Below are 22,520 nucleotides of genomic sequence, written 5' to 3' on the forward strand. Positions count from 1 at the left end.
GTTTACCAGTGGGAGACGTTTTAGAAACTCCGCCGGGACAATGTTGAGTAACCTTGTCAAAACAGGGAAAGCTCACAGATTAGGAGGTCAATATCAATGGGGTCAAAGCGTATAGGTCAGTCACGTTTTGACATTTAACCCCAAACGCAAATGAGATAGTGTGTTGACCACGTCGAATACTTGGCAAATAGCGGCAAGATGGGCGCCAAATGGTTAGGAGTAGTAACCGCTTTCATAATCTGTTACATCGGCTATGCCTGGATCGACCGATTTGACCAGAGTAAGTTGGTTTTGACTCTTGAATCGTTGTTGCGAATCTCATTGCTATGCAACTTACCTCCTCACATGGTAAGGTCAGCAGCTTACACGGTTGTTCCATGGGATATCTTCGCCTTGACGACTGCGGACATACGGCATAAGCAGTGACAATGGGATAGTGCTTCAGCCAAAATGGAAAAGAAGTCCGTGCATCCCATGACCAGTGTGGTTTGTCCCTGTGAATACCCCATCTACTCAGCGGAGTTTGCTCCACTCAATAGTAACATCCACAGTTCTCACTCTATTAGCGTCTCCTGTGTCGTTTTAGAGTTTGTGCGAGGTAAGCGCGTCCTGGTGACCGGAGCCAGCGCAGGGATCGGAGAGAGTGTAGCTTACCACTACGCGAGGATGGGAGCAACGGTCCTGGTTTCAGCAAGGAGAGAAGCCCTGCTCAAAAAGGTACCTTTTGTCCAGGGAAACGGACTCAATTCCAAGCAACTCATGTTTCTCACACGGAAGGGGTCGGTGTTTTGCTAGCCATGGCATGGCACCAGGTGCACGAAAAGAACTCATGCATCCATCGGAGAAGTGACATTACACTGGCTGCATCACAAGCGATGTGTGCGTGTTCAATAAGTTCCCCAAGATGGTCGAATTATGAATCAGACATGACTTTAGACCACGTTGCTCCAGACGGTCAAGGCCTCCACCACCATGTTACTAAGGTAACTTTAACTCCTTTTGCCAGGTTGTTGCCAAATGTCAGGAACTGAGTGGTGGAAAGGAACATTACTACATTACATCGGACATGTCTAAACTTGAAGACACGGAGAACGTTATAAAGGTAAGACCATGTTGTCTAACATGTATCTTACATGTTATGGACGGTCTTGTACAATACATTATCATCCCTTGGTGATAGGGGTTGTGAGTAATCACGACAGAGTTGAAGAATTGTTTCATTCGGAAAATGCACGGCCGGTTGACGAGATCCAAATTCCAGTCACGGCCCTGCAGCACATAAGTTTCCGCCGAATCTATATCACGCACTCACAAGTACTACTTCCTGAAAGAATCGGCGAAAAAGTTGATCCATGCAGCTGGGTCAACTTTGAGAGCTTTATATGACTTAGTAAGATTGTTTGATATCTTCAGGCAGCTGAGACCATGCTCGGTGGACTTGACATCCTCGTGTTGAATCACATCGCACCTTACACGATGGGATACTGGACAGGCAGAGACAATCTCACAACCATTAACTATAAGACAACCGTCAACTTCTTATCCTACGTCCACCTGTTCTCCCACGCGCTGCCCTTATTGAGAAAGTCACCAGGGAGTAGTGTGGTCGTCGTCTCATCTCTGCTGGGTGAGTAGAAAGGATCGTCGATTGGCCTTCCGAAGACGGAGTCACTTGGCCAAAAGCTTATAAATCGTCCACAAAATCACTTAACGCGCCTAAGAGGAGAAATAATAGCCGGATAATCACATCTCCAAGTGCGGGGCGAACACTAAAGTAGAAGAACCCATCAAGCACTGGCGGGGTCCTTCCATCCAAGCCTGGTGTGCGCAGAAACTGATTTCCTTATGTCATGATACTTTACCAAAACCACGGTGGTCGTGCACAACTGAGGCTCAACTGAGGTTCAAGCACATCGGTCTTTCCTTTATTGAGGCGACAATACAAGCGTTGGATGACTGTGCCAACTTTCATCTGATCCCCTATTTATTCACACACTTGACAAGTTTCCTTGGCTCTCCCGTCCAGAGCGACTACGCAGCGACCAAGTTTGCTATAAACGGTTTCTTCACAAGCCTCAGAGGAGAGTTTCACCTCCAAGAAGATGATATCTCCATTACAATATGCTATTTGGGACCAATCGGTTAGTAGCTAGAAATGTCTCTAGATCAGAGCTACCCCGAAGTCACTGGGTCTTTATTGCACCGAGTAAGAAATGAGAAGGGGCGAAATGGGAATAAGGGGCGAAATGGAAATAAGGGGCGAAATGGGATAGGGACGAATTCGCTAGGGACGAATTCGCTAGGGGCGAAATGGAAATAGATGGGGGAAATGAGAAGGGTCAAAGTGGGAAGGGGCGAATTAGTCGCACACAATTTTCTGTCCCATCACCAAGGCCCGTCCACTTGGCACGTCACGGTCAAGTTTGGAGAGAGAGATGACCAGGGTCCTCGATTGACGACGTGGCGATCTAAGGCTGCAGCTAGGGGGCCGGTTGCAGCCCCATCTTCATTCCTCAATATTAATGTTTTTGTGCTCGGATAAACAAGTAAGTGATGGACACCTCTTTCTTCTCTTCTAAGCCACCAAGATGGGACTAGCAATTCTGGCGAACCGAGGTACATTTGGTCCCAAAGTCTTTGAAGACATGGTTCTAATGGACCAAGACGAAGCAGCCCTCGCAGTCGTCAAATCAGCAGCGATAAAGGAAAACGAACTTTACTATCCATATCTAATTAAACTTTGTACTTTCCCTGGCATGAAGGAATTAGCAATACGAATGAGTTATTCAGGATTCAAGCAAGCAGTGGAGAACACGAAGTATAACAGATATGTCCACTCAGGCAAATAAATAAAGTGTATCAAAATATTGTTATGTCATGACTGGTATAAGCCCGACAGTATGCGTTACACTTCGGACAGAGTGGACTAGCCTCGTCCGGTCGCTTGGTACTAGGAAAGATGGTCAGGATGACGAAATGCATAGGAGTCTAGTGCACGTAGGTCCATAGACCCCTCTCTTCACAGGATGAGTAGGTCTACAGAACAAGCTTGGTACGGTCTTGCTGCATGCATCTTGGCGGGGCAACTGAGAAGCATTGTGATCACTACGTTGCCTAGAATGACCTGTGTCCTAATAATTCTCCTTGCCGACTTGCCGGCAGTTAATACAATGACGGTAGATCGGCATGACAACTCTCAGGATTCATGGACATCCCTCCTGGCTGTCTCCAGGATGATCAGCCGAGCAGACGGATGACACAATATCAAGGCGAGGACAGGATGTTTGCCCCCCCCCCCCCCCGACCACGGCTGCAATCGGATGCCACCATCATGTTAGGCCTACGAACTAAGCACATTTCGACAAAAGAGACACAATCTCGGGGTTTAACAGACATGTCGTAGCCTAACACGAGCGAGCCCGAGTTATACAGGGTGTCCCAGAAAAAAGGGAATCCTGTGAAAAAGGGTTAATATGACCAACTCGAGAGTCATATCACTATAGCAATGGGTTTTCCATAAAATAGGAGCAATATGCTTTCCAATGACACCTTGATGACATTGCTCCGATCACGCATCACTGATCAGTTCACTGCGTCCGGAGTGTAAGTTTTCCCGAATTTCCAGGCAAAGTCGGACGGTTTGCCCCAACTCCCGGTTACAGCGGAATGAGTCAATCCATGTTTATCAATAATCACGGCCTACACGGAAATAGTAAAAAAGTCTATCAACAGAAAATAAAAAATCTAGAATTCACACATTGGTGCATAATTCTATTTATTCCAGCTTTTATCACATATTTCAACATGCCGAAGGTGAAAAGAAGTAAGAAACCGCCACCAGATGGTTGGGAACTCATCGAACCGACTTTGGACGAATTGGATCAGAAAATGAGAGAGGGTAAACGTGCAAAAATGATATGGCAAATTTTGCAAAAATATTTGTTTCTGTCTTCCTTGTTTCTTTATTCAAAATACGCATGTATGACGTACACAAGTATATGGATGAACCTGTTTACGGTTATAAGCCCAAGGGCAACAGTAAGTAATTACAATGAACAATATCGAATCGATTAGATATCGATCCTCCAATGTAAGGCAAGAGTTTGCTTACGAACAGTGTCTGACATGTCAGAGGTAGGCCTACAATGCCATGGCAAATTGGCAATGCTGTACAGGTCACTGATGTACACAAAACTCGCTTATCTAGAGGAATTAAATAACCTAACTTGAACGATGAAAACATATATTCAACACATGATCACATCAACAGTTCTAAATTATCTGTTTTCGACTTGATGTAAAAAGGAAAAAAATCACAAAAAGTTGAGAATATTTTGTCATGACCATGTGACCAAATATTCTTTTTTTAAATAATTTCTCTTTTGAAATGATTTCAGCTGAAACAGATCCTCATGAAGGCAAACGAAAGGTAGAAGCTCTGTGGCCAATTTTTAAGATCCATCATCAGAAGTCTCGCTACATTTATGATCTATTCTATAGAAGGCATGCTATCAGTAGAGGTGAGATATAGCTTTACTTTAAAAGGCATGCTATCAATATCAGTAGAGGTGAGATATAGCTTCACTTTAAAAGGCATGCTATCAGTAGAGGTGCGATATAGCTTTACTATAGAAGGCATGCTATCAGTAGAGGTGAGATATAGCTTCACTTTAGAAGGCATGCTATCAGTAGAGGTGTGATATAGCTTTACTATAGAAGGCATGCTATCAGAAGAGGTGAGATATAGCTTTACTATACAAGGCATGCTGTGACATTGATGATTGGTGATAAGCTGACTACCTGGGCAAATCATGATGATTAATGTCAGTCCGATGAACGGAAATACATGTACCTTCAGTAAGCAGCAAGTTTTGCCTTTGAATGTGCAGTAATTGGTTGACAAAAGCAATATAATTCCTCCATGTTTGGCACAGACTCTGCAGTAACTATATAACCTGGTAAAACTCTATTCTGACTTATTTGGTCTTGTTCCAATTTCAGAATTGTATGATTATTGTCTCAAAGAGAACATTGCCGACAAGAACCTCATAGCCAAATGGAAGAAGCAGGGATATGAAAATCTGTGTTGCCTACGATGCATTCAAGCCAGAGATACAAACTTTGGAACGAACTGTATTTGTCGGGTCCCGAAAGCCAAGTTGGAGGAAGTAAGTGGTAGACAACCTGAGAAACAAAAAATTGTTTGACACATTGGCATTCTTTCAATCATTTGACCTAATCAGTTCGGCAATAGTTTGCAGTTGTATCCTTCTATTCTACAGTTCTAAATTGTGAGATGGAACTTCCGGAATTTTGAAATAGTCAGTTGAGACTTGAGCGTCATATCACTGTAAACAATATTGGGTGATCTGAAATGTAATGAAGAAGAAAACCGAACGTCCCACAGAAAACCTACACTGTCGAAGAAAGTTGCCCTCTGTATCATATACATCAGTCAAGTGTCCTTGGAGCGGGACTGACCTGGAATCTAACCCGGAATTTCGGGGGTTACAGGTGCTGATGTTTCCACTGCACTACTTAACTCTGACAGTTCTTTATGTAGACTTTATTTCTGTACTTCAAGAGAGGTATTCAGAATTGCAAGTGTTAATGGTGCCAACCTCGGATTTGCCTGGATCAGGATATCAAATGAACGTCTTTTAAAATCTCATTATTTTCTTTTACAGGGCAAGATTGTTGAATGCGTACATTGTGGATGTCGTGGATGTTCAGGATAGGACTCAAAAAGGACTTTATTTGACAGAGGAAGTCCCACAAATCTGAAGGCTGAAATAGCAGCCTAACGCCTGCTTGTTGAAATGGAAAGTAACACTCAGGCTGTTGCAATAGCAACCACCATTTATGTGTTATTTGCATTGGCAATCCGATTGTGGTTGGTTGCAAGTCTAGTGGAGTATGTTAATGAGAAATGTTTCTGTACGGACGTATGTCGCCTCCATAAGTGAATAATGGTACTGGTATCTTGATCGACTACATTGCTTTGATTTAAACCACAGCTGGTCGTTCTTTTGGGTGAAAAAATCCAGAGCACAAATTGTTCTTTTATGCAGGGTTCAGCTGTATTGTTTTTCACATCTTTCTATTATCAGGCCATTTCACTCGATACATACTTACTGCCTGTTTTACGAAATCAGTTGAATGGGGAAGTCAGTTGTATGTGACTTTATTCTACCATGGTTGACCTTCCAAGATGTTTAAATGTTGTCTGATTGGTAGTATGGCAGAAAAGGTTGAGGACCATGTGTCCACAGAGTTTTTAAAAGATTTTATGAGTGGACATTTGAAAACATGTCAACTATCAGTGTATTTCAAATTTGTGGCAGTGAATTATGAAATGTTCTACAAGCTGGTATTGAGGAGACCAGAGGGAAGAACGTCAATGAAGTCGATCATTGATGAAATCTTGGAAGTGCACTGTTGAACAACAAATATTGAAAATCTAAGGGAAATAGGGAGTGGAATGCAGGTGATTTCCACCAAATTGACTGAACATGAATTGAAAAAAATAAACTATTTTATATGAAAATTGTCCATGTTTTAATCTTCTTCACTACCTTCCTCAGACCAACCATTGATTTGGCTCTTCGCGACCCGGAATATTAGAGAAGCAGTTACTCGACTTGCAAGTATTCCTTCTGGGGGTCGGCTCCCATACTACCAAGCCTCTTGAAGTAGAAATGTATCCTGGGTGTGGGGTCACTCCATGGAGATGTCTTCATTCGTGAGAGAATAAGCAGATGAGCAATTTCAATAACCAGATTTTACTGCGTGATCCGCAAGTGGGCAGGTATTTTTAGTTTAACACCGTTGGCAGCTTTCAGGCTTCCCCTCTCAATTTAATCTGGTTAGTGTATGTTGGCTGGCACCTGTTCAGTCAGATTTCAACGATACTGTTGGAGCTATGGAACCCAATGTGTGGAGCTTGCTTGGTAAGAAAGTGTCAAGATCCCCCCCCCCTTCCACACAGCCTGCATCTCTCTAAACACATCCACCACACAGCAACAGACACTTGTAAGGACAAGGCTGTAATGTCACTCGACATGACTGGCTTTCTCTGCATTCACTTCATCATGCCATTGGGTAATCCTAGTGATTCAAGTCTTCAGCTGGAAACATAATGAAGCTATGTGCTTGCCCTGCAAGACTCATTTCTACAATGCCCCACAGTGGTGTATTGGACATGTTGGCTCATGATGTTCATTCTGCAAGAAAGTGGATATTCATTAACACGTGCAAGACGGTGCTATAAAAAAGACCTCTGGTCACCTTAAAGGAGAGAGAACAAACAAGAGCTCTGCAAAATGACTTGTATTTTATTCATCATGATAATAGTGTTATTGACCAGAAGAACTAGTGATGCAAACAGACATTCCTTCCTTTCACATGAACCCACATCAAAACTGTCGCAGAGTATGTTTCACTCATGCGGTCAAAAAAACATCTTCATCATGGAAACTTGTAGTCCACATCAATATTAATACCACCATTTTGAGGGTTGCTCATAGATCGACTGTTTAAAGGGAACTGAAACCGCCAAGCCAGTTCGTATGACCTCGTTTTCAATTCCCGCGTATCCGGTGATCAGAACGAGGCATGAATGAAACATGGCGCCTAGCTGTCAATCATTGAGTGACGTCACTACTATGGAATTTACTACGAAAACTCATGAATGAAAGATCGCATGACTCACGTGATTCTCACCTGATTCTCAATAATAACAAATTGAACTGCGCATGCTCGGGCACTGGGGGCGGAGCTACAAATCTGAACTCGAATAGGAAGTTGGCAGTTTGACTTTCTCGGGCGGTGAAAGTGGAAAAGTTGAATAAATCGCTCGGCGGTTCCAGTTCCCTTTAAGCAGCAGTGCATGTACTTATTTGATGTGGTCTAGCTGATATCATAAAATACATGTACAACTGTGTGCTGATCATGCAAAATATCTTGGTTGTTCCAGAGAAAGCTGGCTACATGCATCATACAACCATATAGTTGGCCAATGTCCCAACCAAGTCCACAATGCCACCAAGTGATTAGTGGCTAATAGGTAATTCCAAGTACATGGAGTTGGCTGAGAACAGTGAAAGACATTCCCAGCTTGATTGGTCCACAAATGGAGCACACCCACATGCGTGTGACATGCTCTATAATGGAGCACACCTACATGTGTGTGACATGCTCAATAATGGAGCACACCCACATGCGTGTGACATGCTCAATAATGGAGCACACCCACATGCGTGACAAGCTCAATAATGGAGCACACCTACATGTGTGTGACATGCTCAATAATGGAGCACACCTACGTGTGTGACATGCTCAATAATGGAGCACACCTACATGCGTGTGACATGCTCAATAATGGAGCACACCTACGTACATGTGTGTGAAATGCTCAATATAACCAAATTTTTAAATAGTCTATGTAAACAATAATAGATCTGAAATGTACAATGGCCAAGAAGGTAATGGTTGCATTGATTTGAACTGATATTCCACGAGTAGTTTGGAAGTTGCGCATACTGTGAATCATTTAATATGATGCACCATTAATTTAACCCTTTTAAAGATACATGTACATTGTACTTGTGCTTACCACCAACTCACTGAAGCGATAACAGGCCTCAGAACAAAACTATCACATTGCACTAGCACCTACTTTGACAACTTAAAGTAAAGTTTGTTCTGATTACATTGACAGGAAACCAAGGTGAAACTAATTCCACCATTGATCAGATTTCTTCAGCAGACGACACCACGGCAGGATACAGCAGGTAGCACATTCATTGGCGACTCATTCAAATGTTGAAGCAAAGGTGTCATTTGAATAGTTTGTGTTAAAGTTTGTGTTAATGAGCAAAGTTGAAATTGCCCTTCAAATATCAAGCCGGTAAAATGGTGCATAGATGTATGGCATCTGGATTTCGCTGAACACCTAACTTTTTGCCAAACAGTAAAATCCCATCCCATTAATACTGATCAGGGCCACGCCAGATAGGCCAGGCTGAACAGAGTTGAATGTCAACCAGGCATGCTATCCTACAGTCTTATTATCATAGCTAACTTCTCAACAAATCAAGGCCACCTTACTACAACTAACTACAATCCAAACTGATAGATGAATAATCTTTCAAGCAATATTTGTGTTTATAATTTAACAATACGTATAGATATCTGACCAACACTAGCACATAACAACTCCTTCACCAAATGCCTTACACCCTATAACAAACATGGATCAGTCAAGCCGTACACAGGTAAGACACAATGAGCTGAAGCTCATCCATGATAATATCATTCACATGGTTGCAATAACATTTTGACAACCGATAACAACACACAGTAAGTTGCCAATCACGCTGCAAAGAAAAAAACAAGTTGGTTGTCAAATGGCTACTAACTGATTTCGTTTTACTTCGATGCTTTACAGAAAGAGGAATATCTTCTACACCTTCCAAAAGATAATCATCTATTCAAAAACAACCATGCAAAAAAACTTTAAAAACTTTGCAGATCATAACGTCAGAAGATAGATTCGATCTCCCAAACTTGTTCATAAAATAATTTTAAAGCTTTCAGCCAAGAAAAGAACCCTCTAAAGAATAGCACCACCTATGCAGGTCAATGATTAAACTGCTGAGTTAGGGATCCACATGTCGCGGACATGAACGAGAGAAAATCAGTATGCCATATCCACACCTAACCACACTGAACTTCATAAAGCTGTGATGATGACACGACCTTTAAGAAAGTTTGTTTTCAGTCACACAACTTAAATTCACAAGGATGGCAACTTGAGTGAGACTTCGGTCGGATTTTCACTCACCAACTACAAGGGTTTAGATAATCCTGTGCATAACCCACATAACTGAAAATTAGACTCAGCTCAAACAAATAACATGTTTCCATCCTCAATCAACATATTAATAACTGCCACACTGAGAGGATATTTATAAGTCTAGAAAGTTTACATATCTCCTCAAGCAGAATTTCTGAGGTAAAAATACAAAAAACCATGATATAAATATGTAGCATAAAATAAACACTTGATATCAAATGAGGATGCTATTCCACTGAGACTTTCCATCCTTCGTTTATGAAACACATCGCAAAATATAATCTCGGTGGATCTATCATCTCCTTCATGATGCCACCTAAAGCGAATGGATTTCCACCAGAGCTGATCATAGGACTTTCAACATCTTTCAGCTTCCAATCCACTGTAATTTCTCGCTCTCCCGTTTCTATGGTAACACGTACTTTGTATTGATTCAAAAGTTCAGTTTGAATGGTCAGCGTTGAGCCTTTCACTAAAGCTGGCAGTTGGTTGACAATCTCCTGACCTTCCACATGGACTTTTCCTGAAACATCAAGAGTCTTGAGTGAGCATTTCAAACTAACATCGGGTAAGTATTTCATACCAACATAGACCCACGTTCATGTCACTTTTTGTTGTAAAGGAGTCAAGATGAGGTGAAGTGAACAACATACCGCCATGTGTGGACAGACTACATGTTTTGCCCTTTCATACCAAGGTGATAACACTACAGGCCACATGAATTGCTCCATGAATAATCAAGTGAACTTGTGTCAACCCTGTGAGCCTTCAAGGCTATTGCTAGACAACCTACCAAGCATTGATATACACAGCACACCAGGCCCTCCCAGAATTTCTCTCTGCTTGTCAGAAATGCATAATCCAATGGCATCATTAGGGTCTGGTACACCAATATCTATTATCTTGAAACAGATCTGATGACCACAGATATAGCTATTTTCTTTGGAATACAGGACTAGTGGACAGCAAGGCGTTTCTTTAGTACCAAACATATTATCAACAGTTGTATAGTAGCCTTCACTGTGATTCTGCCATTCTGAAAATAAACAAGAAATTGGAGAAATTGGAGAGGGATCATGAAGTTGAGCAGTTCATATTTTGTTTATTTCATTGAAATGCAATCAGACTTGAGCATTGGCCAACTCACACCTTAACAGGTTAATCACAGCAATTATTTGATCATAAAATTGAGAGAAACCAGCTTGATTTTCAGTTCTGTTTCTTCTGGCCATGTCGGTAGCTGATGCGAGGTCAGAGCAATGCTGTGGTGAGTGGGCTCACGCAATACAGGCCATGTCGGTAGCTGATGAGAGGTCAGAGCAATGCTGTGGTGAGTGGGCTCACTCAATACAGGCCATGTCGGTAGCTGATGAGAGGTCAGAGCAATGCTGTGGTGAGTGGACTCACTCAATACAGGCCATGTCGGTAGCTGATGAGAGGTCAGAGCAATGCTGTGGTGAGTGGGCTCACTCAATACAGGCCATGTCGGTAGCTGATGAGAGGTCAGAGCAATGCTGTGGTGAGTGGACTCACTCAATACAGGCCATGTCGGTAGCTGATGAGAGGTCAGAGCAATGCTGTGGTGAGTGGACTCACTCAATACAGGCCATGTCGGTAGCTGATGAGAGGTCAGAGCAATGCTGTGGTGAGTGGGCTCACTCAATACAGGCCATGTCGGTAGCTGATGAGAGGTCAGAGCAATGCTGTGGTGAGTGGGCTCACGCAATACAGGCCATGTCGGTAGCTGATGAGAGGTCAGAGCAATGCTGTGGTGAGTGGACTCACTCAATACAGGCCATGTCGGTAGCTGATGAGAGGTCAGAGCAATGCTGTGGTGAGTGGGCTCACTCAATACAGGCCATGTCGGTAGCTGATGAGAGGTCAGAGCAATGCTGTGGTGAGTGGACTCACTCAATACAGGCCATGTCGGTAGCTGATGAGAGGTCAGAGCAATGCTGTGGTGAGTGGGCTCACTCAATACAGGCCATGTCGGTAGCTGATGAGAGGTCAGAGCAATGCTGTGGTGAGTGGACTCACTCAATACAGGCCATGTCGGTAGCTGATGAGAGGTCAGAGCAATGCTGTGGTGAGTGGACTCACTCAATACAGGCCATGTTGGTAGCTGATGAGAGGTCAGAGCAATGCTGTAATGTAGGGACTCACTAAATACCAAGATACCACTATCTTACCATGGTGATGTAGACTCGTTGATGCAACTACACTCTTGCTCCAAGGGCTCCACCTGCCCTTGTTATCACCACGACATGACACCCTGAACGTATATGGCCGGTTTGGTTTGAGATTCCTCACAATAGACGATGTATTAGGGCCTTGGTAAACATCACAGAAATTGCCATTGTTGTTTTCAGTCTCAGTAAGATTACCCGATCCGTACTGAACCAAAAATTCACATACATCAATATCTTCATCAATCTGAAGGGAAGAAAAGATGAGAAACATCAAAGAATGAGCAAGCAGTTTTAGAACAGGTTTGAGTACAAGAGAGATAGCCATGTCAGTTGGATTAACTTGTAGGCAGTCACCTCAAGGTGTCATTATGCCATCAGATTACATACCATTTTTAAGAACAGCAAAAATATCCTGAATAAAGATTGAAAAGTTTGGCTTGGATACATAAATCTACACATGATTGGTGTATCCTGTCAACAAATATGGTACAGTAGGCAAATATAACAATCGTTGATTTCTACACAACATGTTTTAGTCCAATTCCAAAGGCCTGACACCAGGGTGTGTTCAGCGTCTCTGACTGCATGGCATGTTTGCCCCCTTACCTCAGCCCAAGTTAATAATAAAGCACCAGGTCTTTCCTCGACATCAGTTATATGGACAGGTGGCTTCGACATGACGATTCCATGTTGTGATATACTCTGTACGGCATCGGAGAGCACATGGCTTGGCAGGTCAACACTGATGCAGGCGATGCTTGAAAGACTAGGAGCTTCAGGCAGGCTGGAAAGAAATTCAGCTCTTTAAAAATATACCTTTGAAAAAGTTTTGAATGTATCTGATAGGTCAGCATGGCAAAAATGGGATGAAGCAGAGAACAACATGTTATTGGGAAACCATGGAAACCTTTTCACTGAGATTACAATAACATGAGAAATCACCAAATCAAGGCAAGCTATACTAAAGTATTCAATGTTCAACCAGACATAAGTCCTTGAGTACATGTATTTTGTCTCTGCCTTTACACTTACTTTGATGGTGCAATCCTCTCTGCCTTCACATTGAATTTTTGAAGACCTTCTAAATTCTCCTCTGGTTTTGTCATCAAAATAGACTTGGCTGTTCAAATCATGGAAAAAAGGTAATTTTGAATCATCAATGTTTTATGTGTCATCAAACCCCATTGTCATAGTGGCACAAGAGAAAACCTAATAAGCACCGGTACGTTTTGCCTGTTCAACTGGCCTTACCGGTAATACTAGCTTTAGCAGGTATGGATCTATACCAAATCTATACTTGGCTTTTGCATGGGGTACCCCAATCAGGGAGACAGGAGAATAGATTTATATCATCCAAACTCAAAGATTTATCTGGCTTGAAAGAATGATCCTCCATTACTATAGATCGATGCACTTGATTGGGAACAACGTTTACGAAGACGTCGTGTCACGTCACGTTACAGTAATGTAAAAATGCATGGTGACGTGACGACGGCCAACACTACGTTATGTAAACGTTGTTCCCAATCAAGTGCATGGATCTATAGTCACATGATCTTTCTGGAATTGATTAGATGACTATGGCTGTTAACACAGGGTGGTTGTACCTTGAGGTGAAATGCATCCCCCTACCTTCATCCATAATATCTGCAGCAATTCGCACGTTTTTCTGGATGAGCTCCTCACTTTCAACCAAAGGCTCAAGAGATGTACTCTCTATCTTTTCCACTTCTGACACAAGTTCATCAAGTCGATGATCCAAAGTTTCACAGATACCATTCCTCAACTCACGGAAATGCTTCTCCAGTAGTTGTTTTGACGCTAATGCACTATTGGTAACCTGTGGAAAACGAAGAAGGTTTGGCATCGATTCATGTACATTTAACCTTATTCATACCCAACTTTGAAAAATCACTCTGAACAAAAAGAAAAATAACCAATATACCAAAAAAACAGGTCAAAACTTCACAGCACACAAATATTCCATTGACCATATCATCACATTTATTTTCAGTTTCATGTCTTGAGGGTAAATCAAATGTCCTGGAGAGTTCTACCATCAGCACAAGGTTGGTTTCCTTCAGCCGTTCCTCTCTATTATTCAATGATGAGCACATCTGAAATGAATGGGCTGGTGTCTAGTCGCGAGCCCTACAATTACATTAACATCAGCGACTGGTATTGAGTTGAGACAATCTTGACTTGTGTCCCTTGTAACAATGTAGCCATTTGTAGCCAGGCCCTTCAATGCTGGTCTCATGGCACCTACCTGTGACTTGGCTTCCTGCAGACTTTGCAGGAGCTCTGTCAACTGTAAGCGTTGTTGGTTGGTAGAATCGACCATGTCAAGAAGCCGATCAATCTCTTTCTGAGCCATTTTTCTGAAAATATCACAATCATTCAGTGACAATCAATCGAGTTTTGCGTTTTCGTTTTGTTAAATTTGGAATTGGATGAAGACAAACATTCATAGATATAGAATTGTCTGTGAAGATAGCGATCAGGCCCAGGGACTGACCACGTCGCAAGTGATACTTACCCTTCTAATGAAACTTTAGAGTTGATGTGCGATGGCAAATGTTGACCGATAAGTGCTTCAAATCGATAAAATATCTCAAATATTTTACAAAATTTCTTCGGCGCAGGTGGTCGCCATCTTGAACGCGCACGCGCACCGATATCCGGGATTTTCGCTTCCTAACCATTTCGACCCCAGTCGTTTCACTTCAAATCGAAGTCATTTCGCTCCCTGTGACTATTTAGTGGGCTTGAGAGTGTACACTAGTACAATGAATTAAGATTTGTTGAAATAGGGCCGTACCGATACCTGAGAAAACTTGCCGTTTTTAAAAAGCCTCAAGCTCAGGACACCCTTTGACTAATTCTGATTGGAAAGGTCACCAGCGTCAGACACTACTACTTTTTGCCGGCCCCAATGTATCCTCGAAAATACAAGATGCCGATTCGAACTATCCTCGGTAGTAATCGAACGCCCGGAATCAGCATGTGCTGCAGTTTGAAAAATTTGGGTGCAGGGTATGATAGTGATAACAATGACATTTTTGACATCTGCACATGGATAATTAGATAACAAGATAAGGAAGAAGGAAAAAAAAGTTCGCCAGATTCACCAGGAGTCGAACCTGTGACCAGCCGCTCCACAGTCAAACACTCTTAGCTCTGAAGCGTCAAGGCTTTCGTTTTGAAATGGAGATTTTATCCGCGTCTTATATGCGGTATGCAAACGAGCGCACCGCAATTGTGACAAGGTCGCGCAGGTGGCAACAAAAGTGATTTGCCAAAATAGTTCCAAGTAATCGTATATTTCGATAGTTGTACAGATTTTTCTCAACATATCGTATTTATATACCTCAGTGATATAAAATATTATCTTTACAGTTGATTTTACGTTTCAATGGCCTTTTTAAAGTTTTTACAAATCGAGGTCAGCAGGGTCAGAGTCAATCTGTGAATTGTTTTCAAGGATTATGGGCAGGGTCAAAAGAAATAGTTGTTGGCGCCGATGATGTTAACAATATGGCCAATTTCCGCCCCACCCGTGAGATTTGTTCTCGTCACGTCATGAGCACATTGAACTGCCAGTGAACCGTGCTCACAGTGAATTTGACTGGCTACCACTCTCTCCATCATCACCGACGATATGTGCCGGTGCCGGTCGTGCGGAGACGCACGCCACTGCCGTACCGGTACCTGAGAAAACTTGCCGTTTTAGGCAGATTTGCGATGATTGAAACAATACATCTACCTCATAGTTCATGTATTCTCATCTAACAAACCCAGTGGAGACAGAGCCTGAACTAACATGCAGCGATCGGGAAAACTTATACACGCACCAATTGTATACAGATAGCGCTCGAGCGTGTGACTACTGACTATTGGAGTTAAATGGCGTTAGAAGTAGGAACTAGATATAATTGGACCAACAGTAAATGTACGTCAACGACCGGCGTACCCCTTTAACCATCCAGGCACCAGTGGTTTTCAATATTCTCCGCCTCTCGATATGACGAAGGAGTATAAAAAGCCTCAAGCTCAGGACACCCTTTGACTAATTCTGATTGAAAAAGTCACCAGTGTCCGACACTAATACTTTTTTTCCCCAATGTATGTATGTATGTATGTATGTATATACCATATTTAAATTTAAGCGCCCTTTTCAGATTATTATCCGTTCAAAGGCGCTTTTACAATATTAATAACATTGTCGAAAAAGATGAATCTTTAGCATCGTCTGAAATGATGCAAGGCTCCTTGCTTGCCTGACCTCAAAAGGGAGCGCATTCCACAGAACAGCAGCGGAGAAAGAGAAACAACGCTCTCCATATTTGCTCCGGGCCCTTGGAACTTCCAGTCTGTTGTCATCAGCTGACCGAAGGTCTCTGCCTGGCCTATAGATATTAACTAGGCTTGACATGTAACCCGGGGCTGTTCCATGCACACACTTGAAAACGTGCATGAGGATGTATCCTCGAAAATACAAGATGCCGATTCGAACCATCCTCGGTAGTACTCCAACGCCCGGAATCAGTATGTGCTGCAGTTTGAAAAGGTTGGTTGCGGGGTATGATAGTGATAATAATGAAAATTTTGACATCTGCACATGGATAATTAGATAACAAGATAAGAAAGAAGAAAAAAAAAGAAAAGAAAAAAAGTTCGCCAGATTCACCGGGGGTCGAACCCGTGACCAGCCGCTCCACAGTCAAACACTCTTAGCGCTGAACCGTCAGGCTTTCGTTTTGAAATGGAGATTTTATCCGCGTCTTATTTGCTGTATGCAAACGAGCGCGCCGTAATTGTGACAAGGTCGCGGAGGTGGCAGAGTGATTTGCCGAAATAGTTCCAAGTAATCGTATATTTCCATAGTTGTACATATTTTTCTCAACATATCGTTTTTATATACCTCAGTGATATAAAAGATTATCTTTACAGTTGATTTAACGTTTGAATGGCCTTTTTTTAAAGTTTTTACAAATCGAGGTCAGCAGGGCAGAGTCAATCTGTGAATTGTTTTGAAAGATTTTGGGCAGGGTCAAAAGAAATAGTTGTTGGCGCAGATAATGTTAACAAAATGGCCAATTTCCGCCCCACCCGTGAGATTTGTTCTCGTCACGTCATGAGCACATTGAACTGCTAGTGAACCGTGCTCGCAGTGAATATGTACTGGCTACCGCTCTCTCCATCATCACCGACGATATCTGCCGGTGCCGGTCGTGCGGAGACGCACGCCACTGCCGTACCGGTACCTGAGAAAACTTGCCGTTTTAGGCAGATTTGCGATGATTGAAACAATACATCTACCTCATAGTTCATGTATTATCATCTAACAAACCCAGTGGAGACAGAGCCTGAACTAACATGCAGCGATCGGGAAAACTTATACACGCACCAATTGTATACAGATAGCGCTCGAGCTTGTGACTACTGACTATTGGAGTTGAATGGCGTTAGAAGAAGGAACTAGATATAATTGGACCAAGAGTAAATGTACGTCAACGACCGGCGTACCCCTTTAACCATCCAGGCACCAGTGGTTTACAATATCCTCCGCCTCTCGATATGATGAAGGAGTATAAAAAGCCTCAAGCTCAGGACACCCTTTGACTAATTCTGATTGAAAAAGTCACCAGTGTCCGACACTAATACTTTTTTTCCCCAATGTATCCTCGAAAATACAAGATGCCGATTCGAACCATCCTCGGTAGTACTCCAACGCCCGGAATCAGTATGGGCTGCAGTTTGAAAAGGTTGGGTGCGGGGCACGATAGTGATAATAATGAAAATTTTGACATCTGCACATGGATAATTAGATAACAAGATAAGAAGGAAGAAAAAAAAAGAAAAAAAGTTCGCCAGATTCACCGGGGGTCGAACCCGTGACCAGCCGCTCCACAGTCAAACACTCTTAGCGCTGAACCGTCAGGCTTTCGTTTTGAAATGGAGATTTTATCCGCGTCTTATTTGCTGTATGCAAACGAGCGCGCCGTAATTGTGACAAGGTCGCGGAGTTGGCAGAGTGATTTGCCGAAATAGTTCCAAGTAATCGTATATTTCCATAGTTGTACATATTTTTCTCAACATATCGTTTTTATATACCTCAGTGATATAAAAGATTATCTTTACAGTTGATTTTACGTTTCAATGGCCTTTTTTTAAAGTTTTTACAAATCGAGGTCAGCAGGGCAGAGTCAATTTGTGAATTGTTTTGAAAGATTTTGGGCAGGGTCAAAAGAAATAGTTGTTGGCGCAGATGATGTTAACAAAATGGCCAATTTCCGCCCCACCCGTGAGATTTGTTTTCGTCACGTCATGAGCACATTGAACTGCTAGTGAACCGTGCTCGCAGTGAATATGTACTGGCTACCGCTCTCTCCATCATCACCGACGATATCTGCCGGTGCCGGTCGTGCGGAGACGCACGCCACTGCCGTACCGGTACCTCAGAAAACTTGCCGTTTTAGGCAGATTTGCGATGATTGAAACAATACATCTACCTCATAGTTCATGTATTATCATCTAACAAACCCAGTGGAGACAGAGCCTGAACTAACATGCAGCGATCGGGAAAACTTATACACGCACCAATTGTATACAGATAGCGCTCGAGCTTGTGACTACTGACTATTGGAGTTGAATGGCGTTAGAAGAAGGAACTAGATATAATTGGACCAAGAGTAAATGTACGTCAACGACCGGCGTACCCCTTTAACCATCCAGGCACCAGTGGTTTACAATATCCTCCGCCTCTCGATATGATGAAGGAGTATAAAAAGCCTCAAGTTCAGGACACCCTTTGACTAATTCTGATTGAAAAAGTCACCAGTGTCCGACACTAATACTTTTTTTCCCCAATGTATCCTCGAAAATACAAGATGCCGATTCGAACCATCCTCGGAGGTACTCCAACGCCCGGAATCAGTATGTGCTGCAGTTTGAAAAGGTTGGGTGCGGGGTATGATAGTGATAATAATGAAAAATTTGACATCTGCACATGGATAATTAGATAACAAGATAAGAAAGAAGAAAAAAAAAAGAAAAAAAGTTCGCCAGATTCACCGGGGGTCGAACCCGTGACCAGCCGCTCCACAGTCAAACACTCTTAGCGCTGAACCGTCAGGCTTTCGTTTTAAAGGAGGATTTTATCCGCGTCATATATGCTGTATGCAAACGAGCGCGCCGTAATTGTGACAAGGTCGCGCAGGTGGCAGAGTGATTTGCCCAAATAGTTCCAAGTAATCGTATATTTCCATAGTTGTACATATTTTTCTCAACATATCGTTTTTATATATCTCAGTGATATAAAAGATTATCTTTACAGTTGATTTTACGTTTCAATGGCCTTTTTTTAAAGTTTTTACAAATCGAGGTCAGCAGGGCAGAGTCAATCTGTGAATTGTTTTGAAAGATTTTGGGCAGGGTCAAAAGAAATAGTTGTTGGCGCCGATGATGTTAACAAAATGGCCAATTTCCGCCCCACCCGTGAGATTTGTTCTTGTCACGTCATGAGCACATTGAACTGCTAGTGAACCGTGCTCGCAGTGAATATGTACTGGCTACCGCTCTCTCCATCATCACCGACGATATCTGCCGGTGCCGGTCGTGCGGAGACGCACGCCACTGCCGTACCGTTACCTCAGAAAACTTGCCGTTTTAGGCAGATTTGCGATGATTGAAACAAAACATCTACCTCATAGTTCATGTATTATCATCTAACAAACCCAGTGGAGACAGAGCCTGAACTAACATGCAGCGATCGGGAAAACTTATATATACACGCACCAATTGTATACAGATAGCGCTCGAGCTTGTGACTACTGACTATTGGAGTTGAATGGCGTTAGAAGAAGGAACTAGATATAATTGGACCAAGAGTAAATGTACGTCAACGACCGGCGTACCCCTTTAACCATCCAGGCACCAGTGGTTTTCAATATCCTCCGCCTCTCGATATGATGAAGGAGTATAAAAAGCCTCAAGCTCAGGACACCCTTTGACTAATTCTGATTGAAAAAGTCACCAGTGTCCGACACTAATACTTTTTTTCCCCAATGTATCCTCGAAAATACAAGATGCCGATTCGAACCATCCTCGGAGGTACTCCAACGCCCGGAATCAGTATGTGCTGCAGTTTGAAAAGGTTGGGTGCGGGGTATGATAGTGATAATAATGAAAATTTTGACATCTGCACATGGATAATTAGATAACAAGATAAGAAAGAAGAAAAAAAAAAGAAAAAAAGTTCGCCAGATTCACCGGGGGTCGAACCCGTGACCAGCCGCTCCACAGTCAAACACTCTTAGCGCTGAACCGTCAGGCTTTCGTTTTGAAATGAGGATTTTATCCGCCTCTTATATGCTGTATGCAAACGAGCGCGCCGTAATTGTAACAAGGTCGCGCAGGTGGCAGAGTGATTTGCCCAAATAGTTCCAAGTAATCGTATATTTCCATAGTTGTACATATTTTTCTCAACATATCGTTTTTATATATCTCAGTGATATAAAAGATTATCTTTACAGTTGATTTTACGTTTCAATGGCCTTTTTTTAAAGTTTTTACAAATCGAGGTCAGCAGGGCAGAGTCAATCTGTGAATTGTTTTGAAAGATTTTGGGCAGGGTCAAAAGAAATAGTTGTTGGCGCCGATGATGTTAACAAAATGGCCAATTTCCGCCCCACCCGTGAGATTTGTTCTCGTCACGTCATGAGCACATTGAACTGCTGGTGAACCGTGCTCGCAGTGAATATGTACTGGCTACCGCTCTCTCCATCATCACCGACGATATCTGCCGGTGCCGGTCGTGCGGAGACGCACGCCACTGCCGTACCGGTACCTCAGAAAACTTGCCGTTTTAGGCAGATTTGCGATGATTGAAACAATACATCTACCTCATAGTTCATGTATTATCATCTAACAAACCCAGTGGAGACAGAGCCTGAACTAACATGCAGCGATCGGGAAAACTTATACACGCACCAATTGTATACAGATAGCGCTCGAGCTTGTGACTACTGACTATTGGAGTTGAATGGCGTTAGAAGAAGGAACTAGATATAATTGGACCAAGAGTAAATGTACGTCAACGACCGGCGTACCCCTTTAACCATCCAGGCACCAGTGGTTTTCAATATTCTCCGCCTCTCGATATGATGAAGGAGTATAAAAAGCCTCAAGCTCAGGACACCCTTTGACTAATTCTGATTGAAAAAGTCACCAGTGTCCGACACTAATACTTTTTTTCCCCAATGTATCCTCGAAAATACAAGATGCCGATTCGAACCATCCTCGGAGGTACTCCAACGCCCGGAATCAGTATGTGCTGCAGTTTGAAAAGGTTGGGTGCGGGGTATGATAGTGATAATAATGAAAATGTTGACATCTGCACATGGATAATTAGATAACAAGATAAGAAAGAAGAAAAAAAAAAGAAATAAAGTTCGCCAGATTCACCGGGGGTCGAACCCGTGACCAGCCGCTCCACAGTCAAACACTCTTAGCGCTGAACCGTCAGGCTTTCGTTTTGAAATGAGGATTTTATCCGCCTCTTATATGCTGTATGCAAACGAGCGCGCCGTAATTGTAACAAGGTCGCGCAGGTGGCAGAGTGATTTGCCCAAATAGTTCCAAGTAATCGTATATTTCCATAGTTGTACATATTTTTCTCAACATATCGTTTTTATATACCTCAGTGATATAAAAGATTATCTTTACAGTTGATTTTACGTTTCAATGGCCTTTTTTTAAAGTGTTTACAAATCGAGGTCAGCAGGGCAGAGTCAATTTGTGAATTGTTTGGAAAGATTTTGGGCAGGGTCAAAAGAAATAGTTGTTGGCGCAGATGATGTTAACAAAATGGCCAATTTCCGCCCCACCCGTGAGATTTGTTCTCGTCACGTCATGAGCACATTGAACTGCTAGTGAACCGTGCTCGCAGTGAATATGTACTGGCTACCGCTCTCTCCATCATCACCGACGATATCTGCCGGTGCCGGTCGTGCGGAGACGCACGCCACTGCCGTACCGGTACCTCAGAAAACTTGCCGTTTTAGGCAGATTTGCGATGATTGAAACAATACATCTACCTCATAGTTCATGTATTATCATCTAACAAACCCAGTGGAGACAGAGCCTGAACTAACATGCAGCGATCGGGAAAACTTATACACGCACCAATTGTATACAGATAGCGCTCGAGCTTGTGACTACTGACTATTGGATTTGAATGGCGTTAGAAGAAGGAACTAGATATAATTGGACCAAGAGTAAATGTACGTCAACGACCGGCGTACCCCTTTAACCATCCAGGCACCAGTGGTTTTCAATATCCTCCGCCTCTCGATATGATGAAGGAGTATAAAAAGCCTCAAGCTCAGGACACCCTTTGACTAATTCTGATTGAAAAAGTCACCAGTGTCCGACACTAATACTTTTTTTCCCCAATGTATCCTCGAAAATAC

At 42.7% G+C, this 22,520-nt stretch overlaps 3 protein-coding genes across 3 annotated transcripts; 2 read left to right on the top strand and 1 right to left on the bottom strand.

Moving 5' to 3' along the window:
- The first annotated feature begins 107 nt into the window (after nt 1–107).
- Nucleotides 108–2,854, top strand: LOC135496677 (hydroxysteroid 11-beta-dehydrogenase 1-like protein). Its single transcript, XM_064786140.1, has 6 exons — nt 108–280; nt 587–717; nt 1,007–1,102; nt 1,414–1,627; nt 1,818–2,141; nt 2,581–2,854. Exons 1-6 carry the CDS (start codon nt 199–201, stop codon nt 2,847–2,849), a joined length of 1,116 nt encoding a protein of 371 aa, XP_064642210.1. The 5' UTR covers nt 108–198; the 3' UTR covers nt 2,850–2,854.
- An 882-nt stretch (nt 2,855–3,736) lies between these two features.
- On the top strand, nt 3,737–6,550 carry LOC135497215 (protein BUD31 homolog). Its single transcript, XM_064786964.1, has 4 exons — nt 3,737–3,898; nt 4,398–4,520; nt 5,002–5,168; nt 5,688–6,550. The coding sequence occupies exons 1-4, from the start codon at nt 3,805–3,807 to the stop codon at nt 5,736–5,738; spliced, it is 435 nt and encodes a 144-aa protein (XP_064643034.1). The 5' UTR covers nt 3,737–3,804; the 3' UTR covers nt 5,739–6,550.
- A 764-nt stretch (nt 6,551–7,314) lies between these two features.
- Nucleotides 7,315–15,072, bottom strand: LOC135483040 (cytokine receptor-like factor 3). The gene is made up of 8 exons (XM_064763543.1): nt 14,585–15,072; nt 14,315–14,426; nt 13,678–13,885; nt 13,078–13,165; nt 12,652–12,829; nt 12,046–12,289; nt 10,650–10,892; nt 7,315–10,379 (listed from the first exon to the last, which is right to left on the bottom strand). The coding sequence occupies exons 2-8, from the start codon at nt 14,420–14,422 to the stop codon at nt 10,084–10,086; spliced, it is 1,365 nt and encodes a 454-aa protein (XP_064619613.1). The 5' UTR covers nt 14,423–14,426; nt 14,585–15,072; the 3' UTR covers nt 7,315–10,083.
- Nucleotides 15,073–22,520: the final 7,448 nt, after the last annotated feature.

Source organism: Lineus longissimus, chromosome 1, assembly GCF_910592395.1.
Source record: "Lineus longissimus chromosome 1, tnLinLong1.2, whole genome shotgun sequence".
Taxonomy (NCBI): domain Eukaryota; kingdom Metazoa; phylum Nemertea; class Pilidiophora; order Heteronemertea; family Lineidae; genus Lineus; species Lineus longissimus.

Coding starts and splice junctions, on each gene's coding strand:
- LOC135497215 (XM_064786964.1), top strand. CDS start 3,805: ATGCCGAAGGTGAAAAGAAGTAAGAAACCGCCACCAGATGGTTGGGAA. Junction 4,521..5,001: donor AAGGCATGCTATCAGTAGAG/GTGAGATATAGC, acceptor TTCCAATTTCAG/AATTGTATGATTATTGTCTC. Junction 5,169..5,687: donor CGAAAGCCAAGTTGGAGGAA/GTAAGTGGTAGA, acceptor TTTCTTTTACAG/GGCAAGATTGTTGAATGCGT.
- LOC135483040 (XM_064763543.1), bottom strand. CDS start 14,422: ATGGCTCAGAAAGAGATTGATCGGCTTCTTGACATGGTCGATTCTACC. Junction 13,886..14,314: donor TGCAGGAAGCCAAGTCACAG/GTAGGTGCCATG, acceptor CGTTTTCCACAG/GTTACCAATAGTGCATTAGC. Junction 13,166..13,677: donor TGCAGATATTATGGATGAAG/GTAGGGGGATGC, acceptor TGATTTGAACAG/CCAAGTCTATTTTGATGACA.
- LOC135496677 (XM_064786140.1), top strand. CDS start 199: ATGGGCGCCAAATGGTTAGGAGTAGTAACCGCTTTCATAATCTGTTAC. Junction 281..586: donor GATCGACCGATTTGACCAGA/GTAAGTTGGTTT, acceptor GTGTCGTTTTAG/AGTTTGTGCGAGGTAAGCGC. Junction 1,103..1,413: donor ACACGGAGAACGTTATAAAG/GTAAGACCATGT, acceptor TGATATCTTCAG/GCAGCTGAGACCATGCTCGG.